Genomic DNA, 19,708 nt, shown 5'->3' with positions numbered 1-19,708 from the left:
ACTGTATTTCCCTCCATCCTATCCCACCCCCCCATTTATTCTGTTCTCTCCTTTGACCTTGTCCCTCCTCAAAAGTATTTACTTCTGATTACCTCCTCCCCTAATCTGCCCTCCCTTCTATCATTCCCCCTGCTCTCTTATCCTTTTCCCCCCTCATTTTCATGTAGGGTAAGATAGATTTCCATATCCAATTGAGTGTGTATGTTATTCCCTCCTTAAGCCAAATCTGATGAAAGTAAGGTTCACTCATTCCCTCTCACCTCCTGCCTTTTCCCCTCCACTGTAAAGACTTTTTCTTGTCTGTTTTATGTGAGATAATTTACCCCATTCTATCTCTCCCTTTCTCCTTCTCCTAGTATCCCCTCTCACCCCTTAATTTTATTTTTTAGATATCACCCCTTCCTCTTCAACTCACCTTGTGCCCTATATCTATCTATCTATCCATATGTTTTTTTCCCTCCAACTATCCTAATAATGACAAAGGTCTCATGAGTTATAAGTAACATCTTTCCATGTAGAAATATAAACAGCTCAACCTTTGATAAGTCCCTTATGATTTCTCTTTCCTGTTTACCTCTTTATGTTCCACTTGAGTCTTGCTTTTTAACTCTGTTAGGGGAGGGGTCTGCTTCCAGTATGGAGGGTGTGCTTTCCCATACTTCAGGGGTTTTGTGCAGCTGTTTTCAGAGATACTTCTAGGGATCTGTAAATTTTCAGTACTTCCAAGGTGGTATGATTAAAGGAGAGGTGTTTACTCCTTTCCTGGCCTGTGTTCTGGTCTGTGAGTGACCACAAACACTGTTTTCTGCCTTGGAACTGTGAGGACTATTCTCTCTCCACCACCACAAGCTCCACCACACTAGCAATCCTCCTTGCCCCCGGGCTGCTACCCAGGATGTGACCCAGATCCAGGCATGGGCAAAGCAAGAGAATCCTGCCTTAGTTCTAGCAAAGAGATCTCTGCAATCCCCCTCTGATCAGCCACTGTATCACCCCACCATCTGTGGGCTGAGAGCTTCAGAAGCAACCGCTGCTTCTGTGGCCACTGCCCCAAGGCTGTTGTAGGGCCAGGGCTGGATCATGCTCCTCTGTCACCCAGATCTGACAGACCTTTCCTACTGACCTTCTAAGTTGTCTTTGGCATTTGTGGGTTGAAAAGTCTGGAAACTGCCACAGTTTCCCGTGATTCAGTCCCCTGAGGCCTGTTCCAGGTTTCCTCCGGCCCCATCTTTGCCTGCACGGCCCACTCTGAACTGTGCTCCTTTCCCAGCCTGACACAACAGACCTTTCTTATCAACTATCTAGATTGTCTTGGGCTAGAAATTTGTTTCACTTGCTCTTTTTGTGGATTCTGCTGCTCCAGAATTTGTTTAGTCATTTTTTACAGGTATTTGGAGAGGTTTGGGGGAGAGCTCAAGCAAGTCACTGCTTTTACTTCACCATCTTGGTTCTGCCCCATCAAAATTGCATTTTCTAAAGTGTATGTCTGACAATGTCTTTCCTTTACTCAATAATCTCCAGTGTATTCTTGGTTACCTTGAGGGTTAAATATAAACTGATTGGGACAGTTAAAGCTCTTCACAAGCTGAGTTTTTCCTACCTTTTTAGTCTTCTTTCACATTATTCCTTTCATGTACTCCATGGTCCACCTGTAATTGCTTCCTAACTGTTCCTCATATAGGGCACTTATCCTTTGTTTCCTCATTTGTAGAATGATGGGATTGGACTTAAAGCCTCTAAAATTTTTTCCAGCTCTTAATCTATGATCCTGTGATATGTCTCAATACCTTTTTACCATCTGTCTCCCATGCCTGGAACACGCTGCTTCTGGAAATCCTTGATTTCCTTCAGAACTCAGTTCAAGTACCACCTTCTGCTTGAAGATTTTCATCTTCCCTTCAGCTGTTAGTATGTCCGTTTCAAAGTTACCTTGTTCTTATTTTATATATTGACATTGAGGTCTTTCTTTCCACTACTTGCTCCTTGTGAGGTCTAGGACTTTTTCTGCTTTTGTCTTTGAATCTTTGGTGCTTATTTGCTAGAAGTTGTATTTTGTAATGCCTTTCAAAAATAAGTGCTTAATAGGTTCTGATTGACTTGAAGTCTCTGTTAGTGTGCCACCCAGCTTTATTTTGGCCTTCTACTGTTCAACACTTTGGGAAAAAAATGTGGATGAAACCACAGCACCCTTATCACATTTGTGGATGACTGTTAGTTGGAAAGGAGAGATGATTCATTGAATGACAGAATTGAGATCCAAGAAAGATCTGGAAAGGGTAGAACATGGGACAGAATATAACAGGATTAAACTTTGTAGGGGATAAACATGACATCTTTCAGTTAGGTTAAGAAAATCAACTGTATTACCTTTGGAGGAAGAAGTTGTTTTTAGGTATCAGTTCATCTGAAATGACATCAGCATCTTAGTAGCCAGTGAGAAAACTCAATGTGAACATTGTGGCATATGGAAGTCAAAGAAGCTCATGCAATCATAGAGTCCAGAGTTCAGAGTGAGGAAGACAGTAATTCATCTTTCTGTATTTTACAATAAAGCTAATGTCCAATTCTGGGTACTTTGTTTTCAAGGTTAATTGTAAAGCTGAAGTACATACGGAAGAGGTGGGTCCAGGTAGTTAAAGGACTCAAAACCATTCTGTATGAGAATTAGTTGAAGGAATTGGAGACCACTAGAGAAGACTTAGTAGGATGGGAGCTACATTACAAGATACAAATATTTGAAGGTGTATCATTTGAAAGGGGAATTAGTCATGTTTTGCTTGACTTTAGAAGGTAGAACTAGACAGTAGGTGGAAGATGTAGGAAGATCGATTTCAGCTCAGCATAATGAACACCTTCCTTACACATAAAGGTGTCCCAAAAGGAAAGGAAATGTGTTATAGAGTTGTGAGTTTCTTCAAACAGATATTAGCTAACCATTTGTCAGAGATGTTGTAACAGTTTCATGGTTTGATGAGGCCTTGCACTAGATAACTTCTTAGGACCCTTATGACTCTAATTCTGCAAGGTATTGTTTTATTCCACTGCCTATTACTGATGATATCAACAAAAGCCCAAAATGCTTCTCTGAAGTTCTGTGTGTGGACTTACAACATTGCCAGGCATTTTGGTTGTCAAAATGAAATATATCTTTTAAGGCGGAAGAATTATTTTCCCACCTGATTTTCTCTAATCCTTTCCTAAGAATCAAAATTATGAAGTAGTTGATAATTACCTAGCTAAAAAACCTGGACTGTGAGAAGAAATGTGAGAAATGAGGTTTGTGGTTCTTTTAACTGTTATATGTGGGAAAAGTTAAAAGACCAGATTTTTTATCAGTAGATTTTGTTGACACAATTCTGCACCTTCAAAGTAAAAATGAGTATGAATTATATTAATACAGTTGGCTTCAGGAAAGTAAACTATGTAGAACAGAAATGATTATGGGATAAAATAAATGAGGAGCTGCAACAGTAATATATTTAAGCTTTTTCTCATTACTCAGAAGAATTTTCACAAAGCAGTGATGTTTGTATTTTATTGGACCTTCAGGACAAATTGTTAGAATTCTGTTTCAGGTTTGCTTAGTTTCTTTTGATGGTCATAATACCTCTTAGGCATGAAGATTGTGTGGTTTTTTATATGTTAGGGGTTAAAAACTGTAGATTTCTCTTTGCCTCTGGGTGACAGCATGCATATAGGAGGTCAGAACCTTAAAGGTGTTAATACTTAATTAATATGATAGCACTGGGACAGTCCTCTAAAACTTGGCCACTCCTTTGATTTCAGTGGTGCTGAACAAAGAACATTTTAAAAAGTTGAAGTGCTCAAGTTGTATGGTAGTAAAATATGACTGAACAGTTTGAGATAGAGTATGTAATTAAAAAAAATTAACTGTTAATTTAAAAAAAACAAACAAACAAACAAAAACAGTTAATTGATTATAAACAGTCATAGGGTGCCATCAGTCATCTTCTCTGTGTTGGCTTTGCACATTGCTAGTGGAAAGGGGCAAGAAAGACATGACTAAGCAGTGAATCAAAGTTTTATTTACCATGCATAGAGAGTGATTTAAGAGACATTAATGAGGGGCAGCTAGGTGGCACAGTAGATAGAGCTCTGGCCTTGGAGTCAGGAGGACCTGAGTTCAAATATGGCCTTAGACACTTGGCACTTACCAGCTGTGTGACCCTGGGCAAGTCACTTAACCCCGATTGCCTCACCAAAAAAAAGCAAAAAAAAAAAAAGAGAGAGAGAGAGAGACTTTAATGAACTCATTCTGGGCTTAAACTGCTAATCATGCCAATAACTTCAGGCATGAGCATTTCACAGCAAAATTTGTTTAAGCAATTAACTAAAATGTACGACGTTGACACCAGGACTATAGGCTTTTAAAAGAAATAAGTAGTGAGACCTGTGGGCTCAGCGCACAATCACAAAACAACCTTCTTGTTCTCTTAGTTTCATAAAAATAGTTAATGAGTGAGCTAGCATCCTGAAGCTGTTGCTGTCTTTCATCAGAAGCATTTATACAGAGAGAGAGAGAGAAAAAAAAAAACCTGCCACGTACCAGGCAGGTAAATGTTAATTATGATTTATGCATATTTTTCCATAATGTTAAATTCATGCATTTGGGTTGTTGTACTGCTTTGATGGGGTTTGATCCTTAAATCACACCAAATAATTGCTGTTTTATAGATTACATTTCTTTTTAGTGTATTATGTGTTTCCAGTTGAAATCACTTAACAGCTGAAGAAAAAAATACTAGTTTGGGGTTTGGAGATTTTCAGTAAAAAGGATATCCCAGTTCTTACAACAATTAGCAAATATATCCTAGTTTTGCAAGGGAATAAACTTTTGTCAACTTTACATGGAAAGTGCTAATTCTATGATTTCTTTATTTATGAGCAACACTTCTAAGCCTCAGGAGACAAAATTACATTCTTCAGATAACTTCTATCTGATGTAACGCCAGTGAGTATAAAACAGTGAGCATTTTCTATGTGCCTATTGTGTGCACAAATGCAATGATTGATTTATTTTGAGTTACAACTGACAAAAAGAAGACACGCATAGGTCACAAGATTGTGAGTGCTGGAACTTGGGGGTTGGGGGCAGGATCTAGAGTAGCAATACATAGAGGAGTTAGCACTCACTGTTTCCAAAATTTCCTTATTCATTAGAAATTTTCTGAATATATCATTTAATGTTTTATAGAGAGAAGTAAGGAAAACATTTGAGCGTTTTCATATTTTTTCTTTTCAATTGACTCTTAACCCCTGTCTCCTTATATATAAAGGAAATACCATGATATATTATGCATCCATTATTATTCTGTCAGTTGCACTATCATAGTGAATTTGATGATACCTAGTCCTAACTCTTATAATTACTACTACCACCCACAGACTTAGGGGTACAGATGTTTTTCCAGAATTGGGTAGATTGTTTTGATTTGATTCCTGTCTTGAAGTGCAGTACATCCAGATTTAAAATAATTTATTTTCTTCACTTGATATTTTGGGACTTACAAGGCAATTGTTATCCATTAGAGGAGAATAACTGCTTTTTATTCTTTCAGTTGGGCTATAGAAATGGTTTTGGTAGGTATCTAGCATGTATTAAGTACCTGTTGTGCTCAATACATTATCTATCACAGTCAATTGCCTTTTAATTCTCTGTCATGGGCCCCACAGAGAATTTTTTAAACCTTTCCTCTTCCCCCTTTCTCTTGCTCAACTGAGAACCTTACATCATCCTTTCTTGACAGTGAGTTCCCTTTTCTCTACATATCAGATCTTCTATCATCCCTTATTCTCTCTTACTCCAATCTCTGATAAAGAGATGACCCTTCTCATCAGAGCCAAATCCTTCTTTATAGACCCTGGATTTCATCCCCTACTGTCTTTTCCATCACAACATCCCCCAGAATCATCTGCTCCATCCCAGTATTCAGTTTCTCCTTCCTGTGGCTTATAAACATTCCCTAATCTTCCTTCCCCATTCTTGAGAAAAACAGATTATACCCAGCCATCCCTTCAAGCTGTTGTTCTATATTTCCCTTTTCTTTCATAGCCAGAATGTATCCACTTTCCCTTCTTTCACTTACTTCTCAACTCTTTGCAGTCTGGCTTCCAGCCTCCTTACTCAACTGAAACTCCTCTCTCCAGAGTCATTAGTGAACTCTTGACTGTCATATCTGATGGTCTTTTCTCAGTCCTCATCCTTCTTTACCTCTCTGTAGCGTTTGATCCTGTTGACCAACTCCACTATGTTTCTGCATTCTATTAGGGTGATCCACCCTACACCTTTCCTTACCATTTTAAATTTCTCAATTTCCAAGACTCTGAACCCTAAAATTCCCCTTTATTCACAGTTCTCTTCTTCTACCTCTTCCATGCCCTACTTCTCCTAAATTTGTTCTTTACCCTTATCAAAATTGTGTAGTAATTCAGTCTTTCCTTTCTTCTAGTCCGTCATCTTTGTTCTGGTTTTACTTTCTTTCCTTTCCCAGGCAAGAGGTAATGAAGACTTGAGGTAGTATGGCAGTGAAAATATGTGGGAGATGAACAGATAATGTGAGATCTTGTGGAAATAAAATTTATAGAATTTTGCAACTGATTGAATGGTAATGAGGTAAGGGAAAAGGGACAAGTCAATAGTTTTAAACCTAGTAACCCAGGTTCTCTCAATTTTGACTTCATCCTCAATTCCACACTCTTGCTCATACTATATATCCATCTGTTGACAGATTTTGTCACTTCTTCCATAATATCTCTTTATCTGAACATACATAGTCAAACATCCTGTTTCAAGTCCTATTTTTTCTCACCCGGATTATTGCCATAAGTTTGTATTGGGCCTTCCTGTCAAGTTTTCCAAAGCACAGGTCTACCACACCAAGTCCTCTAGTCAGTAAACTCTAATGGTTTCAACCTCTTGCTGTTAATATTGATAAAATTAACCCTTCTCAGCAATGCAAGGATCTAAGACATCTCCAAAGGCCACATGATGGAAAATGCTATCCACATCCAAAGAAAGAGCTATGGAGTTTGAATGCAGATTGAAGCATGCTATTCGCTATTTTTTAAAAAATTCTATTGTGTTTTGTTTCCTCTTTCTGCTGGTTCCTCTTATTGGTTCTAATTCTTACCTACAATATCACTAATGTGCAAATATGTTTAATAGGAAGATATATGTATAGCCTATATCAGATTGAGCCATCTGACATCTGAGGGACAGGGTCAGAAGAAAGAATAGAATAAATGGGTGGGCAGGATAGGATTAAGGGAAATAGAGTTAGGTTTTCACAGCATGTTTACTATATTTTGCATAACTGCACATATATAACCTGTATTTAGTTGCTTGCCTTATCAATGAGGGTGGTGGGGAAGGGAGGAAGGGAGAAAATTTGGAACCCAAAGTTTTAAAAACACGTGTAAAAAAAATGTTTTCACATGCAACTGGGAAATAAGAAATACAGGAAATGGGGTACAGAAATCCATCCTGCCCTACCGGAAAATTGAAGGGGAAGGGGATAAGAGAAGGGGGGGAGAGATAGAAGGGAAGGCAGACTAGGGGAAGGGGTATTTAGAATGCATGCCATCTTGGGGTGGGGGGAGGGGCAAGATGGGGTGAAAATTTGGAGCTCAAAATCTTGTGGAAGTAAATGTTGAAAACAAAAAAAATAAATAAAAATTACCATAAAAAAACTTTAAAAAATTTAAAAAAAAAGAAAGAAAGATGAGTCAAGGGATGTGGGTTCAAGTTTGAGCTCTGTCAATCACTAGCTATGAGACATTGAAAAGTTACTTAATTTCTCAGTCGCACTTTCCTTACATGTAGAACAGAGATGCTAATCTTTTTACTACCTACTTGACAGTAATCTTGTAAAGAAGCACTTTGTAAAACTTAAATCTGTCATTACTGGAACTGGAGCCCCCTTCTACTTTGGCTTTGTATAGGAAATACTCCACATGGCACTAGGGAACATTTTGGGTAGTCCTACTTTGCCAGTGCCTGACACACTGTAAGTGCTTAATAAATGTTGATTGATTGAAAAAAAAATTATTGAGCCACCCCCAAAGAGCTTTTGTTTTATGTGATTTATATCTCTAGATATTTATGATATCAGTAATGAAAACTGATAACTTTTTTATTTTTATTTTTTATTAATTAATTTTGATTTATCAACAATTATTTCCATAAGCTTTTGAGTTTTAAATTTTTCTCCCCCTCCCTGCCTCAAACTGATAACTTTTAAAAATATTTATTTATTCATTTAAAATAGTGATAATAAGTCAATTAACATAAATAACTTTTATTTTTTAAAAGTTGTGTTTTCCAAAACAAAAATTAGAAAAGTGGCACGTTTTTACATATTTTTGCAAATTAATGTCTGGCTTAGTAAAAGTCAGCTGGATTCTCATCTGCTTCTGCATTCAGTCTTTTGCAATAAGTTGTTGTAGTTGAAGTGTTTATGAAAAAAATATCTAGCCTCTTTCAGATATGTAAAAGGAAAAAGGAAGACTATTTTAACAGAAAAAGAAAATATTATTTAAGAAAATGGTTTTGAGGGACAGTTAGGTGGCACGGTGGATAGAGCATTGGCTCTGGAGTCAGGAGGACTTGAGTTCAAATTCGTCCTCAGACACATAACACTCACTAGGCTGTATGACTCTGGGCAAGTCATTTAACCCCAATTGCCTCACCAAAAAAGGAAAAAAAAAAGTAGTTACTCTTCATGATAGAAATTGCTATCCACACCCAGAGAAAGAAATGTGGAGCCTGAATGCAGATGGAAGCATGTTTTGTTTTATTGCTTCATTCTTGTGATTCCTCCCATTGGTTCTAATTGTTTTTTACATCATGACTAACGGGAAAATATGCTTAAAATGAATGCATATGTAGAGCCTATATTAGATTGTATGTCATCTCAGGGAGGGAGGGGGAGAAAATTTAAAACTCAAAATCTCATGGAAGTGAATGTCAAACTAAAAATAAATAAATTAAAAAAAAATAGTTTTGACCTCAAAGACTACCCTCCCCGTTCCCCTACCCCCTCCCCAAAAAAGTCCTAGGAACCAGAGGGCTTATCTGTTCACACTTTGAGAACCACTTCTTTTAAAGCATTTGAGCTGGGCTTTAAAGTATGGGTCACCATTCAGTAGGTGAAAAGAAGAAGGAAAGATAGATATTTAAGGCGTAGCAAAGATGCAGGAGCATATTCAATAAACAAAGCATAATCTATGTGTTGGGGAGTAGTATGAGATGGCAGAGAAAGTAGGGTAGCCCCAGAGCATAGAGAGCCTTGAATGCCAAGTCAAGGAATTTGGACTCTTATTGATAAGGAACCACTGAAAATTTTTGAACAGAGAAGTGATATGCATGCAATGTGAAGATTGGGCTGAAGGAAAGGATGTGGGGGAAACTTGTTAGGAGGCTTATTGCAGTAATCCAAATGAGTGGTAATGAAGAGTCTGTACTAGGATGTTGATAATGAGAATAGAGAAGAGCAGGTAGATGCAGGAGATGTTGTGGAGATTCTATAAAATTTGTTAACTGCTTGGATAGAAAGAAAGAGGAAAGAGTTGAATATAAAAATTAAAGTATCAAACATTGGAGACTAGGTTATTAGTGATACTACTGACAAAAATGAAGTCAGAAGGAGGTTCAGGTTTAACTATTTTTAAATGTGAGTTGTCAGTGATAGTTCTGGAGGAAGAGAGGAACTTGTACCAGAAACTGTAAGCACTTTACAAGTGTCATCTCATTTGATCCTTACAACATTTTTGTGAATTAGATGCTATTATTATACCCCATTTTACAGTTGAGGAAACTGAGACAAACAGGTTAAGTGACTTACCCATGGTCACACAAAATGTGTGACCTCAAAGTGTTTTGGTCACTTTCGTCACAGGCCTGTTACTCTTTCCATTGTGTTGCTGAGCACTGGAGTCCTGGAGTTTAAGAGATCATGGATAGAAATCTAAGTTTGGGATTCATAGTTAGCTTCTGATCTGCCTTCCTGGCCACCCGTCCACCTTGTTCATCTGCCAAGGACTCTCACTTCACCCCTCCTCCTAATTTCACATTCTTCTGACATCTTCCCCTACTGTTCCCTCCTTTACTTCAGTCCTTATGAGGATGCCCTTCTGCTTGCCAAGGCTAACCCCTCTGCATGCACCCCTCCTCTTTACCAGAAGATTGCTCCCAGCGTTATTTCACTACCTAAACTTCAAACTCTTGCTGTCTCCTGACACCTTCCCTTTTGCCTAAAAACATATATAAGGTTCCCATTCTTTAAAAAAAAAAAAAAAACAAACCTTCATGAGATCCTATCATGCCAGTTATTGCACTCTTTGTCTTCTAAGCTAAACTTCTTGATAAAACCATCTATAGTTGGTGTTTTCATTTCTTTTCTTCTCACTCTTTTAAACCCTACATTCAGATTCTGACCTTATCATTCACCTGAAACTGTTCAGATTACAAATGATGATGTCAGTCAGTCAGCAAGCATTTATTAAGTACTTACTGTGTGCCAGGCGCTTGCTAAGAGCTGGAAATCCAAATACAAGTAAAAAGAAAGACAGTTGCTGCCCTCAAGGACCTTACATTCTAATGGGAGGAAGAGAAGAAAGGTGGGGGTTAGCACTTTGTGGTCAAAAATTGTTTTATATATGCTTTCTTATTTGATCCTCACAAGAACCTTATTTGGTAGGTTTTATTCGTATCCTTGTTTTACAGATGAAGAAAATGAAGTACAGAAGTTAAGTCAGGCAACTGATGAGCAGTTTTTAAGTGCCTGCTATATGCTAGGCATTATGATAAGAACAGAGGATACAAAAAACAGATAGACTATGCCCTTGAGGAGCTCCCATTCTAACAGGGAGACAACATGCAAAAACTATGTACAAACAAGCTATATGCAGGATAAATGGGAAATAATCAATAAAGGGAAACGCCTGAAATTAAGAGGGATTGGAAAAGGCTTCCTGTAGAAGGTGGAATTTTAGCTGTAACTTGAGGGAAGCCAAGAGGCAGAGAAGAGGAAGAACATTCTAGGCCTGGGGACTGACTGGAAATGAGAGATGGAAGGAATAGCAAGAAGGCTAATGCCCTTGGATCAAAGAGAAAATGAGGGTGGGAGGGTTGGAGTGTATGTTGTAAGAAGACCAGAAAGTTTGTGGGTTGGTAGCTTATATAAAAAGGGCTTTAAGCATTAATGGGAGGATTTTATATTTGATCCTGTAGGTGACAAGGAGCTATTGGAGTTAAGTGACTTTCCCATGGCCACACACAAGTGTCTGAGGCAGGATTTAAGTTCAGATCTTCCTGGCTCTAAGCCCTACTCTATCCATTAGTTTCCCCATTGATCTCCTAATTGCCAAATCTAATGTCTTCTCAAGCCTCATCTCTTGACTTTTCTGTTTACCATTGTTTCACTGTTTTATCCAATCTGGGTTTTTTTGATTAGCTCTTTTTTTTTTTTTTTTTTTTTTGGATGATTCTTTAACCATATCACATCTATTAAGTATGAGTGTTCCCCAAGGTTCTTTCCTGAGACCTCATCTCTAAGTCTCTGACTTAGTGATCTCAACTACTTTATGGGCTCAATTATCTTAATGCAGATGATTATTAGATCTACTTATGTAGCCCCAGGTCTCTTTCCTGAGCTTTGCATCACCATCTGCCTGTTGGACATTTAGAACTGGATGGTTTTTTTTTTACATTTCAAACCTAACAGGTTCAAAACAGCATTCATTATTCCTTCTGCCTCCCCCCCAAACAAAACAAAACCCTTACCCTCTTCTGAACTTATTCTCCCAGGTTTTTATTTTATTTTTTGAATTAATGAAAATCCTCATTCCCATTCTTCTCCCCCACCACATCCCCATTGAGAAAAAAAGAAACCCTCATAAGAAATGCAAAAAAACTTCCTGAATTGACCGTGTCTGCCCAGAATTCTCTTAAATCTGTATGAGTCCATTGCCTTTCTGTCAAAATCTGTCTTTTTTTTGCATGTTGAGTCCACCATCTCTCTGTGGTAGGTAGCTTTTTTTATCATGAGTTGTTTAGAATCATGTCTGATCATTGGTTTATCTGAGTTCCCAAGTTTTTCAGTTATCTATCTTTACAAATATTGTTATATAAATTGTTAAACATAAGGCACTTTTCTTATCTTATTTTGAGGAATGCTATTATGACATGAAGATTGCTGTAACGTGACTGTTTTTTGCCTTCCAACAGTTGGCCTGTTATATTGTTGATCTAGTTACAATTTTAAAGGAAAATACTGATCTAATGACTGTCTTTACCATTTCTTGTGCCATGTGGAGGTCGTTTGGTTAAAAAAAAATACTCTTTTGATACTTAATCATTATATACTGTAATTGTATTTGGATATACCATAAGGTTAATATACCAAACATTTGTAACATAATTAGTTGATGGGCAGAGAGTTGAATAATGAGACTGAGTCTTGAACTTTGGCCTGAACTCTGGCATGTAAATGACAATATAGAAACAAGGTCAGTAGTAAAGCTAGAGAAAAAAAGAAACCATCTGGGAATAACTGACCCTAGGACAAACCTTTTAATTCTTTCTGTCATATTCCTTTAGATATAGTTATATTTAGATATGTATAATTAAGTTTGGTCCCTAGCAGACCAAGACCTAAAAGAAAACTTTACCTTTCCTTTCATTGCTATGACATTGATAAGTTAAAGACTGGTTGAATTGTTTGCAGCTTTTTTTCTCTTCGTCTGCAAGGCTTTAGAAATGCCAAAAAATAAAAACTACTGGTTTAAAAAACATATTTGAATTTTTAACATAAATTTTTTAAAAATTTTGAGTTCCAAATTCTCTTCCTCCTTCTCTTCTCTCCACTTTGAAGGCAAGCAGTTTGATGCAGATTACATGTATAGAATCATGCAAAACATATTTCCATATTAGCCATGTTGTGAAGGAAAACACAGACCAAAAAAAACCAACCCAAGAAAAATAAAACAAAGTTTAAAAAAAGTATGCTTCAATTTGCATTCAGACTCCATCAGTTCTTTCTCTGGAGGTGGCTAGCATTTTTCATCATAAGTCCTTCAGAATTGTCTTAGATCTTTGTAATAACAGAGAATAGCAAAGTCATGCACAATTGATCCTTGTATAATATTGATATTACTGTCTGTACTGTTCTCCTGGTTTTGCTTACTTCACTTTGCATCAGTGCATGTAAGCCTTTCCAGGTTTTTCTGAAATTATCTCACTCATCATTTCTTATAGCACAATATAATAGTAATAGCTCAATCATATACTACAACTTGTTCATCTATTCTGCAATCAATGAACATTTCCTCAATTTCCAGTTCTTTGCCACCACAAATAGGTCCTTTTCCTTTTTTTTTTTTTTTAAATCTCTTTGAGACTAGTAGTGATATTTTTGGGTCAAAGAATATACACAGTTTTATAGCCCTTTGGGCATGGTTCTAATTTGCTTTCTGGAATGGTTGAATCAGTTCACAACTCCACCAACAGTGAATCAGTGTCCCCATTTTTCACATCCCCTCCAACATTTGTCATTTTCCTTTTCTATCGTATTAACCAATCTGATAAGTGTGAGGTGGTACCTCAGAGTTGTCTTAATTTGCATTTCTCTAAGCTGTAATGATTGAGCATTTTTTTATATGATTATAGATAGATTTTATTTCTTCTTCTGAAAACTGCTTGTTCATATCCTTTAACCATTTATCAAGTAGGGAATGACTCATATTCTTATAGATTTGACTCAATTCTCTATATTTGAGAAATGAGTCCTTTATCAGAGAAACTTGTAAAAAATTTTCCAGCCAAACTGCTCATTTTTTCGAGTGTTAAATTATGAAACCATTAACATTATGATTACATTATTGTAATTTAAAATATTACCAATAACCATGTCCTGGTTAAGACAGTTCTCAAAGATGACTTCTCCTTCCCCTTGAGTCCTAGTTTAATTGAATAATTAAAGTGTGTAATAGCTAGGGAAGCTTTGCCCTCAATTAAAATTGAAGGAATTACCTGAATTGATAAACTTATTTGTATGTTCATGGAGCATGTTACTCTAGTCCAGAAGACGAACAGCAGATATTTTATTTAAGAGTTTACTATGTGCCCACCACTGTGCTGAGTGCTAGGGGAACAAAGGAAAGACCAAAACAATCCCGCTTCTCAAGGAGCTCACATTCTAATGTAGGAGGTTCTAAATTGTTTCCATGTGAGGGACCCCTTTAGCAGTCTGGAGAAGCCCATGGACCCCTTCTTACAAAAATGTTTTTGAATACATAAAAGTAAAATACATAGGATCATAAAGAAAACCAATTATATTTAAATATAGTTAGCAAAAGAAAAAATTTTAAATTCACATACTCTAAGTTAAGAATCTTTTTCTTATAAGTGTGTTCAGCATAAGTGTTTACACCATTACATAAGTGACTAGGTGCTCCAAACCTTGAAGTAGAGAGTGGAATATGGTTTTTTTGTTTGTTTTTTTACTGTCTGTATATTGAAAATGAGTGAATTGGTTATTTCTGACGGGCAATAATTGTAGTTTATAATATGAGAATTGTCAGCTGTCCGTAATTGCATATTTGTTTTTGTTTTAGTCGGTTGTACTGTGAGAAGTTTTAGTAAAGAAACATTTATACTGGATGATAGAGATAAGGCTAAAAATTTAAACAATTTCAGTTGCAGATTTCATGTAAAACTATGAGTAGAACATGCTCTTTAGATGTATTTAAAGTTTTTACAAAACGTTTAATCATCCACTTAAAAATTAAGCACAAAAACACCATGGCCTTTGAATTGAACTAATTTTCGTTTAAAAAATATTATATTCAGTTATTGAATGTATCTATATGTATATACTTCTTTCTATATATGTCTACTAATATATGTATAGCAATACTTATAAACCTAAAATCAGTACTTTAACTTCTCTATTAATGCTTTTTCTGTCCTCTGCTTTTAAAAAGAAAGGCTATGTTGAGACCAGAAAAATGTTAATTTCTAAACAGTGGAACAAATAAAAAACAAAATTTGAAATCAAACACGCTTATTGTTTTTAAAAAGCTCTATTATTTTAAAAGACATTAGTCAAATTAAGTCACTATAACAGTGGAAGACCCAACCTTTGACCTAAGAAGTTACCCTTGCAGTCCACCTGCTGGTTGGTGTCTGGGCTGTGATGATTGAACTATAAAGCAATTTAATCTCCTAAAGCACAAAGTAGCTTTTTGGGAATAACTCCTTGCATGGATTCCTGGTTGGAATTTATTTCCCCTTCTTCGTTAGATTATAAAAGAACAAGGAGAAAATAGCTAAAATGGAATCATTTTCACCAGGTAGTTTTTTTTTTAACACCAAAGCAAAGTGATTTTCATTAGTTAGCCAGGTTAATACAATAGTTGGTTATTTTTTAAAAAAAATAACATTGCCTCTTTATGCTGAGAAATGCACATCCTGCTCTCGCTGATATTCCTGAGAAATAGAATTCTTTCTGTCTTTTCCTTGGTATCATTTGTGCCACTTTTTTACTAAGTGGGCACGGTAATTCACAGTTTCACCAGTGGTAATTTGAAGAAAGATATTCTTGGTTTTGTGTTTTGTTTTTTTTTTCCATTAGGTAGAACTTAGTTGCCCAAAAGAGATGGCATGGAAAGTCAATATGTATCGAGGATACTTAGCTATTTGCCACCCTGAAGAACAGCAGCTTAACTTCATTGAGCGTCTTGTGGAGATGGCTAGCAGTCTGGCCATTCGAGAATGGCGAAGACTTCCTCATGTGGTTTCCCATGTTCACACTCCCCTTCTTCAGGTAAGATGAAGGAAAAATACGTTTAACACTTTAATACCCAGAGTTTTGAAGAGAAGTCTTTTTTTTTTTAACTAAAGAAAGGTGGGAGTAGATGTATCTGTTGTAGTAAGCATCATTTATGATGTTTATTACTACTGGTTAGTCTTATTTTCATATTGTTTTGTTGTACAACTTTGAATAGTACTTTGAGCAGTTAGGGGTTTTACTTGCTGTGATAATCTGTTTCCTGTTCCATATTTTATAAAATTAAATTTTCATTAATGTATGTGTCAAAAAGCCCATGAAATTAGACCAAATTGTATTTATCCATTAGTGTCTTTGTGAAACTTGTGAACTTGTGGTTCTTAGATATGGATTGTAAATTTGGTAAATAAGGGAGGGAAGAAACTTTGTCTTTTCTCTGTGGTCTGGACAACAGAGGATTGGAGAGTGTTCATTCAAGTTCTCCAATTATTTGACCTGAGACAGATGTAAAAAAAAACAACAACAACACTAGGCAAGTTTTTGCAACCAGGTGGTACAGTGAAGAGAGTATTAGGCCTGGAGGCTGGAAGACCCATTTCAAACCTGGCCTCAGGCGATTGTATGACCATGGACAAGTTACTTTACCTGTTTGCCTCAGTTTCTTACTGTAAAATGGAGACCTACCCCCCAGGGTAATTGTGAGGATCAGATGAGTTAATATAAGCACTTAGCATGGTGATTGGCACATAGAGGTACTATATAAATGGTTATTCCTTTCCCGTCATTCCCCTTTTACTTGGAGCAGGGTGTTGGGGAAGGAAGAAAACTTTGAGATTTGGTAAAAGAGAAGCAGTAGTACACATTTTGCATTTACAGGATCATAGAGCTCAGAGAAGCCGTTTATAACAAACCTCTCTCTGTAGTTGCACATAGTTTACCACCGATTGCCTTCAGTGCTTAATATACGTGGGATTATTAATAGAAACTTTGCTCACTTTTAGAAATTTAGGACAAGGGCATTCTTACCCCCTGGTTATCTACCCCTACCTATTAGTACTTTTTCTCTGGTTTTGTGTGACATAGAGAAACTGATAGGGAGCCCTCTCCAGATCTAATAGATCCTAGTTTGTGTTACTGCTGTTTCATTTCAAGGCCCCTTCAGTAGTCATCACAGAATTATCTTCCAGGCTTAAAACATAAAACTTGAATTTTTAGACCTCTAGGATTTGGAAATAGATACAGTCATCCACATGGTCTTTTTTGTATGGATTATAAATCACTTTGAGGAGGCTCTGCTTGATGTAGTCAGTATAGTGTCATCCACCAAGAGGAGCCTCTGGAGAACCTTATCATGCATAGGGAAGCAATCAGAAACTTGAAATCTTTGATGCTTCTTCCCTATCACAGCAGTGAACATCTTTGGCAAGAGCACAGTTCCCTCTTTCATGCCTCTCCTAAAGTTTATTGTCAGAAGACTTTTGAACAGAGTTAATTCTATTAATATATCTTTCAAGGAAGTTTGAATGATTTTGAAGTATGATTGAGAGATACCTTGTTGAAAAAGAGCTTGTAAGGCAGAGTTTTCCACTACCAGGTCAAATCATTTTTTTCCATAATCAAGCCATAAGCACAGTGGAATCTTATATTCTCTGTATCTTTTCATTCAATTGTGAGATGTTAACGCTATGTGTCTGTTAGTAATGGGAAGGCATGCTACCAATACTTTCATTGAAGATTCTTTTATTCATATTTAGATAACTAAAGATTTTGTGTGGATGGGGAGTATAGGCATCTAGTTCGGTAGTTATTGATGTTTTCTTAATCACGTTTTTCTAGTATTAGTAAGGTCTTTTTCTGTATGCTTATTATATTTTTCCTTCATTTAGCTACCTTTGTATATTGATCCCTCGGTTGTATATTGAGGCCTTAAAATTGTATTGCCCCTAGCATGGAGCCGTGCTATGTAGAATCCTTGGTTTAGTCCAGTTGCTTTCCTCATCTTTGTTGTCTTCATTGCCATTTCTGCCTTTTGTATGATCACATCAGGAATTGTGATGTTATTGTCCCAAGTGTTCTGCTTCATCCTTGATGGAAAAAAAGGCCTATTAATAGTCATTTTTATAAATCTTGCCCATTTTTCTTCTGTTTGTTGGTCTTTAACTATCTTTGCACTGACTTTGTTTAGCTGACCATCTTGCCATTCATTCCAAACTGGTTTTCCCTTCCATTGCTTTATCTCTGCTTATAAGTTCATTCTACTCCTTATCATCCACCATTCTTCTCAGTAAGATTTTGTTGTAATTGAGTTCCTAATTCAAAGTTGCTTTTGGAAGTTCTTTCTCTCTGCTTGGTAACTTTCTGTAAAGTTTGCTGAACAATGCACCTTCTGGACTCTTTGGGTCTTTAATGTGGCAATTACTTTACATTGGTAAAGTTATTGTATAAAATTATAATTAGTTTCAATGTAATTTCTGTTGTCCATTTCCCATTTTGATGGCCATTTAATTGTGTTAATAGTTTAGGAGTAAGATATTTTATTTGTATGCCATTTCTTTTCTTGTTTCTGTTATTCTTTTCTTGTTTTTTACTGATCCTAACCTTCGTTCTGATAAGTTGATAGTCTAAGTGCACAGAGATAGCTGATTCAGGACTAACGTTTACATCACTAAAAATTCTTTGTCATGTCTGTTCAAATATAATCCATTTTGATTTTTGTGTTGTTATTTGGTATTCATAATGTCAATCATCAAGAATATCAATTCCTTTCTTAAAAAATGGAGTTTAGGATATTAAAGCATAAAGCTTCTATGTAACTAAAAAACTTTGACATTTTTTCTGAATCATGCCTTCTCATATATTTCTCCTCATCCTTTCCTTTTTCTGCCTTTACGTTGAAGTCACCAAGTATCAGACTGTACTTTGAAAGAATTGGGAGGATCTTAAGTTGTTTGTAGAATTTTTCTACCCCTTCTTTCCTAGCAACTAACTCTGGTATATGAGTAGCAATCAATTTTACGATGAACTTTTCTAATGTAATTTTTACTAAAACTACAATAACAGTGGCCAAATATCCCATGATATGATGCTTTTGCATATATGAGCAAATTCATCCTGTCAGCTTCTTTCTTTGACTGTCCAAGAAGTACTTCTTAACCATGCTACCACTTCTTTTATTCATAGTGGAATGTCAATATCAATTTGATTTATGTCCTCTAGCAATATATCCACTCATTGATTATTGGACAGATATCTAACATTTAGAATACTGAGAGTCAAAATAAAGTTTTAGATGTTCTGAAGACAAGCACCCTCTTCCCTTTCTCCAGCCATTGACACTGTTCCTAGAAAAGCAGCAGGGAGCTGCACAGGACTGGGAGCCATTTTCCATTTTCTTTGTTTCACGGTTACCGTGGTCAAAAAATTTATTCTCAAGTGGCCAGTACCCTGGTGATGAGCCTCTCCCTTCTTAGCTAGGTTGGTTCTTGGAAAACAAGTCTCATCTTTTGCTTGTGCCATGCTCAAAGCCTTTCAATCATGGTAGAACCAGCTCTGGCAGTGGAGCTTATGCTCCATTGGCACAACCTTCAAGAACTCGGGGTCAGCTTTATGCAATACTAAGATGTTGGACTAGCACTTTGTGGAGATGATGAATGTCAACTGCCTAGATTACAACATTCATTTGGGTCGACATCTTAATAGAGCTTACATGGGATGGGCAGTACAAGTGATGACTCCAAGCTGTACCCAGAATTGAACAAGAAGAGGAAGGTGGGCTAGATCGCATTAGGGAAATTACAAAGCATGTTTAAAGACTCCAAACTTCCCATGAAAGCAAAGGCTTCTCTCTAGTATCAGTATTCAACTGGTATTGCTACATAACAGCAAGAAAATGAAAGGAC

At 36.6% G+C, this 19,708-nt stretch overlaps 1 protein-coding gene across 7 annotated transcripts in view; it reads left to right on the top strand.

Moving 5' to 3' along the window:
• Nucleotides 1-19,708, top strand: part of LOC114052489 (transformation/transcription domain-associated protein) — a 169,861-nt gene that overhangs the window by 93,977 nt on the left and 56,176 nt on the right. For all 7 annotated transcript variants that reach the window (XM_027875135.1, XM_027875131.1, XM_027875136.1 and 4 more), the window contains exon 57: nt 15,654-15,845. In XM_027875135.1, coding sequence (XP_027730936.1) covers nt 15,654-15,845 — 192 coding nt within the window. The remainder of the gene's footprint in view (nt 1-15,653; nt 15,846-19,708) is intronic.

This window comes from Vombatus ursinus, unplaced genomic scaffold (assembly GCF_900497805.2).
Source record: "Vombatus ursinus unplaced genomic scaffold, bare-nosed wombat genome assembly UNPS02014807.1, whole genome shotgun sequence".
Lineage (NCBI taxonomy): Eukaryota > Metazoa > Chordata > Mammalia > Diprotodontia > Vombatidae > Vombatus > Vombatus ursinus.
Note: the sequence above shows the minus strand (reverse complement) of the source record. Positions and strands in the feature narration are given on the sequence as shown.